The sequence below is a fragment of the Pagrus pagrus genome (assembly GCF_965226575.1).
Source record: "Pagrus pagrus genome assembly, chromosome: 14".
Lineage (NCBI taxonomy): Eukaryota > Metazoa > Chordata > Actinopteri > Spariformes > Sparidae > Pagrus > Pagrus pagrus.
This window is the reverse complement of record NC_140198.1, coordinates 9390142-9403192: the sequence shown is the minus strand read 5'-3', so window position 1 is coordinate 9403192 and position 13051 is coordinate 9390142. Positions and strand designations below refer to the sequence as shown.

Below are 13051 nucleotides of genomic sequence, written 5' to 3'. Positions count from 1 at the left end.
AATAAAAACCCTGAAAGACATGAAACTTGTGTTATAACCATCAATTTTCTTACCATGCTATACCTTGAAACCTGTATACTGCTGCAACCCAAGAAGGATTACAACACATGAATGTAATGTTTTATGAATCTAATTTTTTATCTAAACTATTGATGCATTCATGTCCCCTAACCCTAACCCATTCTCTCTCATAACAATAAAATGTGTCATATGTCAACAATGTTTCCTTTCAGCTGACGTTTTACTGTTTGAAGCCATAATAAATCAACTGAAATTGTAGTGCAGAGGTGATTGTTGACTGTGCGTGTACCCACCGCAGATAAAACCCATTTGCAGGAAAATAGTAGAAGACATTAGTATTAGAAATAAGAGAATACTGAGATTATGTGTTGCGGTGGCGTTTTTCTTAAGACCCAAATGCAGAGACCGCAGACTGCAATTCAGGGAGCAAAAGATTTATTTTGCAATAGAGTTCTCTGGTGGGTAACGTAGATGATCTGGTGCCAGAGTAGTGGAGAGACCAGGGTAATATAGCCAGAAGATGATGAGCTGATGAGAGACAGGTGCGCCTCTTTGCTGCTGCCACCACCACGCCCACAGACAGACAGACAGACAGCAAGACAGACACACACACAGGGAAAGGAGCAGGTGAGGGGGAAAAGGCAGATAGGGGAAAAAACACAGAAAAGCAGAAGAACAACCTGACTGCCACAGTAGCACCGTGACATTATGAATGACTATGATGAAACCATAGCCTTCCTGGGGCACTGGGGATGTTTTCAAAAGACTGTCTTTTTCCTGCTCTGTGCCAGCACTATCCCCAATGGAACTGGAGTTTTATCCATCATCTTTGTGGCTGACACTCCCGCTCACCACTGTAGGATTCCAGAGGTCAACCTGACCCAAGACTGGCTCAACGTTGTCATCCCAACAAAGGTAAACTGTCAGAAAACTGTTGCAGTTTGGAACTTAGGACAAATTGATCGTTCACTTAAAACTTGACCAACTCGACCAAGAAATTGTTACAGTATTACATAAAAATGTCCATATTAATTATTTTAAGTATACTCATACTATTCCTACAGGCACTTTGGATTTACAGTTGACATATTGTGATATTTGCATGTTGTAGAGTCATAAAATTGAGTAAGTTGTTATAATAGGGACAAAGTATGGGAATTAACACTTTCAAATTGATTGCATTTGGGTTATTCCTTACAACTCTTCTAGGACCTCTTAATTCATGTCATGGGTTTTCTTGAAAATGTTAATCTGAAATCTTTTAGAGGCAAACAAAATACTTACACTAACCTGTACTTATTATAATATGTAAAAACATATGTCATAAAACTTGTATTTTAAATTTTCACTGTAAAGATTTTAAATAATGATACATTTTATATATATATATATATATATATTACTATTGATAACTCACTGATAATTTACTGAGGAGGAGTGCTGCTGCGTATCCCTCCGTGTGTGCATGGATCTCAGTCTGTCGATAAGGCTAAACAGGTCACAAAAAGTATTGTCCTGATCAATAATGTGTGGGATGAGAGGGGTGAAATACATTGTTAATGAGGAAAATGTTAATGACATCAAATGCAGCGATCCTCAGCAGCAGAAATGACATTTAACATGTATTTGCGCAGGAGGAACAGCTGATAAGCTTGATTGATAATTTAAAACTCCTTACTCGCCGACATGATGGGTTAGTAATTTCATGTTAATGAATGTTCTGTGTTCTACTACATGTCCAAAGGTCACACACACAGTCCGGATACAGGAAAATAGTTTGGCATGAAGCAGCTGTCCTGATAAATCCTGAGATCCTATCTAGAACTTATCTCAGAAGCTAAAAGTTTATAACTACAGCTTTAAGTTTTGCTGATTAAGTGTGCTATGACATTTGTTACAGTGACATTACTGCGTTTATGGAAATGTTAAAACCAACTGAAGGCAGCCTCTCTAATCATGAAATCAGTGTATGCACGTTGTGAACCCACCTGTGTGGGCGCATCTTACTATATGAATAATGCGCTCTTTAAATAGCAGGAAACAGACTGCGCCTTGGACTTTAGACCAGCTTTTGTTGCCTCAAGATAGCAATCCACCATCAGTGAGCCTAACCATACCTCACTTTAAGACCAACACGTACATATGCTATTTACACAACGTGGGCACTGGGCATGAAAATGACAACTGCATCGGTCTAAAACACTAGACATGACACTTGTGCAGCACTGTGCGCCACCTTGCATTGAGCGCTAGGGAGAGAGCCCTTGGTTTCTTTCTTTGTGTTCGGGCTGGCAGCTCTGTTGTGTGTCACTTTGACCTGCAAGGAATCTGTCATATCTGACCCTGATCGGCCGATCGCCAGTTTCTTTCTTTGTGTTCGGGCTGGCGGCTCTGTTGTGTGTCACTTTGACCTGCAAGGAATCTGTCATATCTGACCCCGATCGGCCGATCGCCAGTTTCTTTCTTTGTGTTCGGGCTGGCGGCTCTGTTGTGTGTCACTTTGACCTGCAAGGAATCTGACATATCTGACCCTGATCGGCCCAGTCGCCGGTCATGGCCAGTCATGCCTAAAACCATCCGGAATAGCATCTCTATTTAATATGTCATCTAGTTATTGTTGCTCTTGATATGCCTCACAAGAGTTTTCAGTATTTAAACCGTTATTATACTGAAGGACACATAGTGATACATTGTAGTGTAGAGAAAAAAGATAACATTTTAAGTTGTTTGTCTTTTTTTTTTTTTTATGCATGGAAACCCCTTTCTGTCTTTGACTCTTTATCCAGACCCATGGAACAAGATGACACTGTGTAGTATGCAACAAACCAAGGCTGTATTCGAAACCGCATACTATACTGCCAGTACGTACTGATTTGGCCAATATGTAGTATGCAGTATGCAAGCAAAAGCAAAATCTGCAGTATGCGAAAAGTTCCCGGATGTCGTACTGATTCGGAAAATATTTCCAGTATGCATCCGACCAGTCTTCTCTGCCTACTGTTTCCCACAATGCAATGCGCTGGAGCCGGGATCATGACGTCCTCGTCTAGTACTCCGGAGCAGTACAGCGTTTATGTTTGTTCACACAACATAAGTACAGTGCATAGGCTACTTGACTATTGTGACGAAAGCTATAGGTACAATAGAAATCCAGGCTGTTCTACATATGAAATGAAAAAAAGTACTCTGTTAATTAAAACTTTTTTTTAATTAATATTTGGTGATTTCTGTACACACAGAGCTCCCGAGACAGCGCTATACTGTATACTGTCCACTACAAACACGAAGCTTCCATGTAGCGGTTCATCTTCAAAGAGCAGCGGTTAAGATAACTGGCCTGCTTTACCCCCGGGACGACAACGCATGTTGGCCGGCGGAACAACTCTGGAGACGGGGCTGCTGCCTCTGAGACGAGCCGCTCCTTCCGGAGCTTCACTTCTCCGAAAACATAGAGGCAAATTACTACACAGCCTTCATTTGAGTAAACTAACCGCACATTGGGGATCTAAACGATTACTTTCTTGCATGAAAAAAATATTAAAACTTAATAAAGTGACATATTAACAGTGCTACAGCGGAAAATAAAACAGCTTTGCGCCTGTTTTACAACTACCGCTGCCGGTCGCCATGAAATGCATTCTGGGAAACTTGCTACTGCATACTGCGGTGTGAACGGCCTTGGTCTGCTGAAGTAGCATGCTGAATCCCACATTCAGTATGCAGTATACAGTATATACTAACGCAGTTTGTAGTGGGCAGTACGGTAGTATGCGGTTTCGAAAACGGCCCAAGTCATTTCAAGCTCTTACGTGCAAATTTCCTGAATCAAGTTTGCAATTATTGAATTGCAAACAAAATGTCACCAGTGCATTTTGTGTTATTGTTACTGTGAGGTGGTGAATGGGAAACAGGAGCAGAGCAGTTGCAGCAGATACAGACTGGACGTGGTCAGAAATCTGTCTGCTCAGGGTTTCATTCCAGGCAGAGATGTCAGCCTCACAGACCTAGAGCAGGAGGGCTGTGTGAACGGGTGGAGCTACAGCAAAGACATCTACCAATCTACCATAGTCTCTGAGGTGAGTTAGTTTGAGTGTATGCTTGTTTATGTGTGTGTACCTGGAATAGTTTTACTCAATGATTATTACATTAACACAGATCTCTCTCATCAATGTGTTTCACTTGTTCCAATATTTCTTGGAAGATTTTTGAGAATTGTAATTGCTTTGTGCTCTTATTTCTCTAAATGTCTGTTTAATGCCCGGCTATTCCAGTTTGACTTGGTTTGCACTGACCAGTGGAAGCAACCATTCTCCACCACAGTTTACTTTCTAGGAGTTCTTTTTGGATCCTTCTTTGCAGGACAGCTCTCAGACAGGTACTTAAAACACAAGACTTAAGACACACCTACTTCTTATTGACTTCTTTTGACCTCACCAGCCAAAGAGATGAAGTTAAAAAAATATATGAAAACATTAAAACATGCCATTAATACTTGATGAAATCTTGTTGAAAGAATGCTTATTTGTTTTTATCTAATTTGATCAAACACCACTACTCAAAATATTCTATTTATCTTTATCCTGAACAAACAACATGTCGTTAAAAGGGCAACTGATGTGATTAATAATATATTACATTTAACAAGTGCTTATGAAGCATTTTGAGCGTTAATGATGATGAACCAATGCCTTGTGTCTTTTTTATATTTGCACTTAGCTAGTTTACATCCTGAATCTGATATAAAAACAGGCAAAAATAATTGAACTTTTTAAGCAAAATTGTTTTTGTTCCCAACTCCTCTCATATAAATGTCTTAATTCTATTCTTGGTCCTGTTTTAATGTTGGTCTCCTCAATATAGATTCGGAAGGAAACCTGTATTTTTCATAACCATGGCATGTCAGACGATTTTTACCTTTGCTCAAGTCTTCTCCCCTTCGTGGACGGTGTTTTCCATCCTCCTCTTCTTAAGTGGTTTGGGACAGATAGGAAACTACGTGTCTGCTTTCGTGCTGGGTACAAAATAGTTCTTGCTTCAACTATTGGCACAATATTTGCTCTCGATTAGACCCATTTGATTTCTATTAACTGTCCATATGTTTATGTCTTCCTCTGTATTTCTCTCTCTGCAGGATCGGAGATCTTGACTGGCAAGGTGCGAGTCCTGTACTCATCACTGGGTGTGTGTCTGTGTTATGCCTTTGGCTACATAATACTCCCACTCTTCGCCTACTTTTTGAGGGACTGGAAATCTCTCCTGCTGGCTATCTCTCTGCCTGGTCTGCTTTACATCCCTCTCTGGTGGTGGGTACACTGCACACCATTTTTCACATTTAGCTTCAGTAGCGTCTTGTTTGTCTTACTTTTAAGCAGTTTTGTCACATGCACAACAATTCGAGTGAAATAATCGTTGGTAATGAAATTCTTAGTTCTTAGGTGGAAAATGCAGTGATGCTTCTCTTCCTGCCATGAAATTCAGGATCCAGTCTCAGAGTGGTGTACAGTCCCAGGTCTCTGAGACTGATGGTGTGATTGGAGGGCACCATGGTCTGCTGAACTTAAGTCAATGAACAACATTCTCACATATACTGTAATCCTCTGGTCCAATGGCAGTATAGAGGTCTATTGTGGTTGCCTTATCCAGTCAGTCTGTCAGCAAAATGTTTTATTAATAGTCTGGGTTTGGCATACGAAAAGTTTTTTCCAGAAAAAAAGTATTACTTATACTTACTTAAATACTTTTACGGCAATGTTGTTTGTTATTTTAAGTAACAAAGTTTTAAGTTTGAGTTACTTGTGATTCTCCTTCTGTCTCTCTCCGTGTTGAATACTGAGAAAGGTTTATCCCAGAGTCTCCTCGGTGGTTGGTCTCTCAGGGACGAGTGGAAGAGGCTGAAGCCATAGTGAGAAATGCTGCTAAGAAGAATAAAATTGAGGCCCCAAATGACATCTTTCAAGACTACATTGTAAGTAGGACCAAACAAAAAGCTGATAATTGAAGACATTTTTGGGAACTTATAGGATATGTGCATATATTTTTTCTGGAACAACATTTCCAGCATCCTGCTTCACTCTGGCCTGATATGGTTTGTGTATACTTCATTAGTGAGGATTTTGTCTGTTTACTGGAAATATAGACTTATTGTTTAACCTACGATCAGATTCCTTCATTTTTAATACGTGCTGCTGCAAGCTAGCACCGGTTTGTATTTAGCCTAAGTGGCTATATTGTCAAGACAGAATTTCCTTATTTTTGGTCAGTCTTGGACTTTCCCTTTATAGCTATTTTTCAAGGTATGGTATAGAAGTTAGAAATTCCAGTCTTGTGACAACATGTTGCCCTACATCTTCTATGTCATAACCCCTCCGTCTCAACCGAACGATCGTGAGATGCAACGATCAGAGAAACTCAAATTTTTTAATATATGAATATATAATATATGAATATATGAAAATAACAGCAAGTGAAGAATCAGGTTTTGTATTTTGCATTTTGCAGGCTAATGAGGAAAATACACGGTCTAAAGAAGAAAACTACAATGTCTTTGATCTGTTCAGAACCAGCAGCATCAGAAACACAACACTCCTTCTCTTAATTGTGTGGTGAGTCTGAGTATTTATCACACCTTTTATACACTAAATTTGTACACTATGCCATATGGCCAAAATCATGTGTGCAGTCAAACATTACACCCTTATGTGAGCATCTATTTAAAGTAGGGATGTCCTGGATCGGGGCCAATTTGGGCATTTTTTCACTGATCGGGATTGGCAATTTTGAACGTGGACCCAAGCCCGATTATTTTTACGTCAGCTGTCGCCAACGGAGCGCAATTTACGGCAGAATGCAGACGCGCACGTAACGTTAGTCTGGAGAACCTGTGGATAAAATGTCTGCAGTGTGGAAATATTTCAAATTAGAAAGCGAAAGCAGTCCAAAGGCGACACGTAACATCTGCAATACGACCATTTCGCGAGCTGGTAACAAAAGAGCTGCATTTAATACTACACATTTGATACATAAACAAAAACATTAGTTCACTCAACCAAACAGGCAAAGGCACGGAAGCAACAAACACTCTACTTTCAAAAGGAAAGAGAAATATCCTCGAGTCAGTGTCATGGCCAAAAATATTACAAAGAAGTTCATTGAATTCATCGATCTGGATAACCAGCCCATCTCCGTGGTAGAGGATCAGGGTTTAGTTACTGACTTTGTTTACTTGGTTGTTTTTGTTAGGAAAAACAAATGAAAACCAATGTTGCAATAAGATATGCAGAATAAGAAAGAGCCATATGAAAGTATTTACTTTGTTTCAACAAAATAAAAAAAGCTATTAAGAACAGCTTGGATGCAGGTGATTTTTTTCTTAATGCAGCTGTATTATCTAAGAAAATATTAGTTAGGGCTGAGTATCGGATTGGGACTTGGTATCGGCAGATACTAAATATTAAAAGACTCGGATCGGGGTAAAAAAAACGGGACATCCCTAATTAAAAGGAATAGTTCACTCTAGAACGAAATTCAGTCATTATCGACTCACCCTCATGTTGATGAGAAATCCAGTGTAGTTTTTTATTCCTCAAAGTGCAGCTGGAGACCCGCAGGGGTACCGTCCTGCAGCAAAAAAATCCATATAACGGGCGTCAATGGTGCCCGAGACGAAAAGGTCCATAAAACTACACAAAAACTTTGTAATATTCCTCCATACTGCTCGTCCGCTGCAATCCAAGTGTCCTGAATTGGCGACATCCAGAGTTTACTTGAAACAACGTCATTTAATCCATTTTTCTAGCCTAAACAGTCACTATACTATATTTGCCTGGAGGCATGCTCCCGTGTGCATGCGAGTCTCCCTCACATTCGCTCGCACTAGGGAAGCCGTAGTCCAAAGCCGAAGTCCTTGGACATTTTTCTTTTTTCTTTCAAAGTTTCAAATCACTAGTGCAGGCAGATCCTTCTTGTGTTTGTGTGTCGCTCGGTCGCTCACAGCTGGATGTAAATACCGGTGTGTATCTATCGCGAGTTCTCGTTGATCTTGTCTGGCGCAGCTTCTGTAGTGTGAGAGGGTGTGAGGGAGACTTGCGTGCACGCGTGAGCGTTGTCAGGGTGCCCCCAGGCAAATAAAGTATAGTGACTGTTTAGGCTAGAAAAATGTAATAAATCACGTCGTTTTGAGTAAACTCTGGATGTCGCCAGTTCAGGACACTTGGATTGCAGCGGACAAGCAGTATGGAGGAATATTACAAAGTATTCAAAGTAGTTTTATGGACCTTTTTGTCTCGGGCGCCATTGATGCCCGTTATATGGATTTTTGCTGCAGGACGGTACCCCTGCGGGTCTCCAGCTGCACTTTGAGGAATAAAAAACTACACTGGATTTCTCATCAGCATGAGGGTGAGTTGATAATGACTGAATTTCGTTCTAGAGTGAACTATTCCTTTAAGTTCACAAAGGACAAGCAGATGCTAAAGGCAGAACATTGCAAATATTTAAAATTATCTACAGTATCTGTATTCTAATTACTTTAGGACAGGCAATATTCATGTGTGCATTAAAAAAAAAAAAAAAAACATTTGTGAACGTTCTAATGTTAGCATAATATTTTCCATTACATAAAATTTGGTGCAGGTCTGAAGGATTTTGATGTCCCACAGGGGAAAAAATCCCGGTCAAATAATAGACCAACTACAGTAAATTACACCTGACAGTGGAGGTCAGAGGTATCTTTGCAGCTGTGGACAGGTTGAGAGGCAAGAGAAAATTAATCTACTTTTTAATCCCAAAAAATAAAATGTATGTAATTGTGCCATGCAAAAAAAACACTTGACTTGAGGGCATTAAATAAGTCTGACTTCACCAGATTTTCCCAGTAGAAAAACAAACTGATCTGTTGCATAGACATATTTTTTATACATAGATACTGTAAAGTAAACTTAAAATATTTGTATGTGGGAAAGTGAAGAGACTAATTTATATATAAAAAGACATTTGTGTGTCCTTGATTAATTTTTTTTAAGAGACTACCAAAAAATGATGGTTCCAGTTTCTTAAAATGTGTACATTTTCATTTTTCCCAAAGTCTATGATAGCAATCTAAAAAAGGACTTTAGACTAGATGCTTTGTGGTGGCAATGTTTTACTCCGAGATTTCACAGATACATGACTTATACATTTAAAAAGAAAAAAAAGCAAATCATTGTCATCAACCTGTTGCCATGTCCCGTCCTCAATATGCTCCTCTTATCTGTCTCTTTCCTAGGTTCACTCTCCTTACTGGCTATTATGGGTTGTCCCTGAACTCAGTGAAACTCAGTGGTAACCCCTATATTAACGCCTTCATCTCAGCAGTTGTAGAGGTGCCAGGGTACATATCTAGCTGGCTGGCTCTGGCATACTTCCCACGACGATATGCTGCAAGTTCTACAGTGCTCCTTGGAGGAGTGTCCCTGTTCTTCATTCAACTGGTGCCTCTAAGTAAGTAGCAAAACTGCATCACCCACAACTACAAAGAGACTCATATCATGTAGTAACAGTAAATTTAGCAGCAAAATCACCAATACACATATTTAAAAAAAACACTCCCAAGGCTGAAAGTAGCTTATAACTGGCAGAACTCCCAAGTCACCATGACCTGCTCACGGTCAGTCTTGCAAGCCCACAGGGGGCGAGTGTAACGTGTGGTGTCAGGACCCAAATGCAGCATGTGGCTTTAATGATCAAACTCAGCAGAAGTAGAACAAGGCGAGTGTAACCACAGTAATGTCTCTCAGAAAAGTCTCTGGCGGAGCCGCCGATTAAGCAGGCTGAATCTGGCTGTGAAGCCGATGTGCACATAGAAGACAGTCCAAACACACTTGCAGATTAGTATAATGTAGGCAATAATACCAGATTGGAGAGAGCAGGCGACGAGGTCGTGAAGGTGGAAGCTGGCAGGTGGAAACTCACTCGGTGCTCACACAAAAAAGCAAGCGTGGCGATGCCGTGAGTATCTCCGAGCCACAGGCAGAACAGAGTCCAGAGAGGCAGCAGAAAAACTCGGGGATCAGGCAGGACGGGTTGGTCAAAGGCAGGCAGAGTCGGCAACAGGAACTTAGCCTGAGTAGAAGTGCTGGAGAGTCTTGCATAGTAGTTTATGAACAATCGGGCAATGAGTGTCTGTGAGGCTGGAGCTTATATACTGGGTTGATAGGTAATGAGACGCAGCTGTGAGAGCAGGTGAGTGGAGTTGGCTTATTGGGTGAGAGAGGCAGTTGACAGGGCAAAGCTGGGGAACAATAATGCCAAACTGTGACAGTTTGTGACAACAATGGTTAGAAGAATACGCCACCAAGAACCTGAGACTACAAGCGTGGGGCTCTGTATTTCATAACTCCCCCTTTGCTAGCTCCCCACTGAAGAAATTACACATTACATTTTTACTGTATCCCTGCTAACATTTCAGGACTCAAATCCATGAATCATGCTATTCTATTTTAAAATGAACTTCTATACATCTCCTTCAGATTTACCAGAGCTGTCCATTGCGCTGGAAATGCTGGGTAAATTTGGCTTCACCGCAAGTTCCTCCGTGATTTTTGTCTACACAACAGAGATTTACCCAACAGTGATCAGGAGCACAGCGACAGGGACATGCGCCACCATGTCCAGAGTGGGCTCCTGCATTGCACCTTTTTTGATTCAGCTGAGTGAGTAAACTGGTCTTAAACTTTTATCTTTTATCTACCGTTTTTGCATGCCAGAGATGACCCAGGCCTCTCTTCCGTCCTAATTTACCATCCTCCTACTCTACAGGTGTATATTTTAAGCATTTGCCTTATATTATACTGGGAAGCCTGGCTGTTGTGTCTGCCGTTGCAACTCTCTTCCTACCAGAGACCTTTGGAAAACCTCTACCTGAAACTTTTGAACAGATGAGTAAACGGGAAAGGTGAGCTGGTACTACTGTGAAGCAACAATATTATTATAGGCAAAGGGATGATTTAAAAAAATCAGTACATTTAGAAGTCCAGTGTAGTGGTATCCAGCAGTGAGGTTGCAGATTCTAACAAAGTCAGTTCTTGGTTTGACCATTCTGGGCTACTGTAGAAACGTGCGTGCAACACGGGCTACTGTGTAGAAGAGGACTTGCGTACACTGTAGATATAAAAGGCTCATTTTAAGGTAACAAAAACACAACAATTCTTACTTTCAGGTGATTGAAGAATCAAAATGAAATTGTAATATGACAAAGTACAATATCCAAATCACAAGAAGCTGTAATTTTTTGATAACAACATTATAATTAAAAATATTATAGTACTGTACTGTACATGAACCTTTATTACCTCCACTTTTCTGAAATGTCAGAAGATGGACTGAATAGAGAGCAGTAGAGTGTGCAGACTCTGCTTTTGCCTCTGTCCAGCACCTACTGTGTAACGTGGATGTGCACGCCGCTATAAACTTTTTTTCAAAAATGGTCATTCCCAATGACCAATGGTCATCATGAATACCAGTCAAAATAATCGCAATATGATATTTTAACTATATTGTGCTGCCCAATTATACACTAATGAAATAATAAATATGAACATGAGATCCAATTTCTGCCAATAGATCCCACTACACCCTACACATTGGACTTTAAAGATGTTTTTATGATTAAATGAATGATGAAAATATTGCAATTGTTAGTATAACAATAACAGAGTGTGTTATTTAAGCTGCAAAATATGTATGTACTTTCTAAATTTAGTCTTTACATTATCATCATCATCCTTTAGAGTACAGTGGAAGTGATAATAGTGACATTGATGCTCGTGATAGTGATGATGAAGTTGAAAGCAGTGAGGAAACATAACTTTGATCTCCTAGAATGCCCTGCAGCCTGTTCAGGACACTTAACCAGATATGTTTTGTTTGTCTCATTTCTCTTTAACAGGATGAAATGTCCCTGTATCACTCAAAAAGACACAGCAGAACCTGTAGTGCATTTGGAAAGTCAACTGTGATTCATGAATCGACATATTGCAGTTGTGTATCGGGATTACTGTTGTAATTCTCAGTTTTTGTATTTGTAATCTTTCATCAGAAATAAGCTGATGTTTTTTCTTCTCAAAACATTTGATGAGTGCATTACTCAGAGGACATTAGGATATGTGAATAAAGCACAAGAACTCCAATCTCAAACGATTCCTTATACTTCTTTTATATTGAATCTATTTTTAATACAGAAGAGTTTTGAAAATTGCACACATTTAAGCACTTGATTTAAACACCTCTCTAAACAGGAAAAAGAACATTCAAGACCTGTGGCCATTAACGAAAGTCGACTCTGATTCTATAAAACATCTCTACATGAATGAATTACATGAAAGTAATACTTTTATCAAGTATCATTCCCACTGTTTACTGTTTTTACTGTTGTTCTTACTTCGTCAATCAGTGCAAGTAGATTTAATGACATCACATGACCTTTTTGTAAGAAGCGAAATTTAAATTAGAGAATCAAAGCTTGTCTTAAATACATGTACTTGACTATACAGAGTAACCTTTTTGGAATAAAGTAAAATGTTTTTGGACTCTGTGCCTGTTATCTCAAATGTCAAACATGTATACAGAATATGAATTATTGTGAAACATTAAATGTGAAACTGAAGGCATATGTGTGATAAAACCCTAAATGTGGCCACTGGTCCTGATTACTTTGGTATCAGAATGTAAGAAGCTTTATTTTATGTACATGTACTGTGACTGTAATTGTCATCTTTTCACTGTGAACAGCTGTATTATGTGAGTTTTACTTTTTTTCCCAGTCATCTCACTCCCACATCCAGCCACTCCCTCCTGCCCTTGTAAGAACCCCTCTTTCTACCATGTCACCTGGCAACCCCCGTCCACCTGTTTTCACTTTCCCTCATCAGGCCTGCAGGTATTTTACAAGCCCATTCCCACTCAGACTCTGCCTGTTCATCCAAATTGCTTTATTGGGTTTTACTTGGTGCTTTTGTATTTGCGCTTGTTAGCTGTCTATCTACTAGCCTGCCAG

At 39.9% G+C, this 13051-nt stretch overlaps 1 protein-coding gene across 3 annotated transcripts; it reads left to right on the top strand.

The window, feature by feature from the left end:
- The first annotated feature begins 683 nt into the window (after positions 1-683).
- Positions 684-12912, top strand: LOC311268928 (organic cation/carnitine transporter 2-like). 3 transcript variants are annotated; one of them, XM_084372895.1, is made up of 12 exons: positions 684-936; positions 3915-4097; positions 4293-4396; positions 4882-5036; positions 5153-5324; positions 5860-5986; positions 6520-6623; positions 9284-9498; positions 10527-10709; positions 10816-10951; positions 11945-12035; positions 12294-12912. In XM_084372895.1, the coding sequence occupies exons 1-11, from the start codon at positions 730-732 to the stop codon at positions 12012-12014; spliced, it is 1656 nt and encodes a 551-aa protein (XP_084229021.1). In that variant the 5' UTR covers positions 684-729; the 3' UTR covers positions 12015-12035; positions 12294-12912. The 3 variants fall into 3 exon arrangements, with proteins under 3 accessions (XP_084229021.1, XP_084229022.1, XP_084229020.1); XM_084372896.1 differs by having other exon boundaries at positions 12819-12909; XM_084372894.1 differs by lacking the exon at positions 12294-12912 and having other exon boundaries at positions 11945-12185.
- Positions 12913-13051: the final 139 nt, after the last annotated feature.

Coding starts and splice junctions, on each gene's coding strand:
- LOC311268928 (XM_084372895.1), top strand. CDS start 730: ATGAATGACTATGATGAAACCATAGCCTTCCTGGGGCACTGGGGATGT. Junction 4,098..4,292: donor AATCTACCATAGTCTCTGAG/GTGAGTTAGTTT, acceptor CGGCTATTCCAG/TTTGACTTGGTTTGCACTGA. Junction 4,397..4,881: donor GCAGGACAGCTCTCAGACAG/GTACTTAAAACA, acceptor TCCTCAATATAG/ATTCGGAAGGAAACCTGTAT.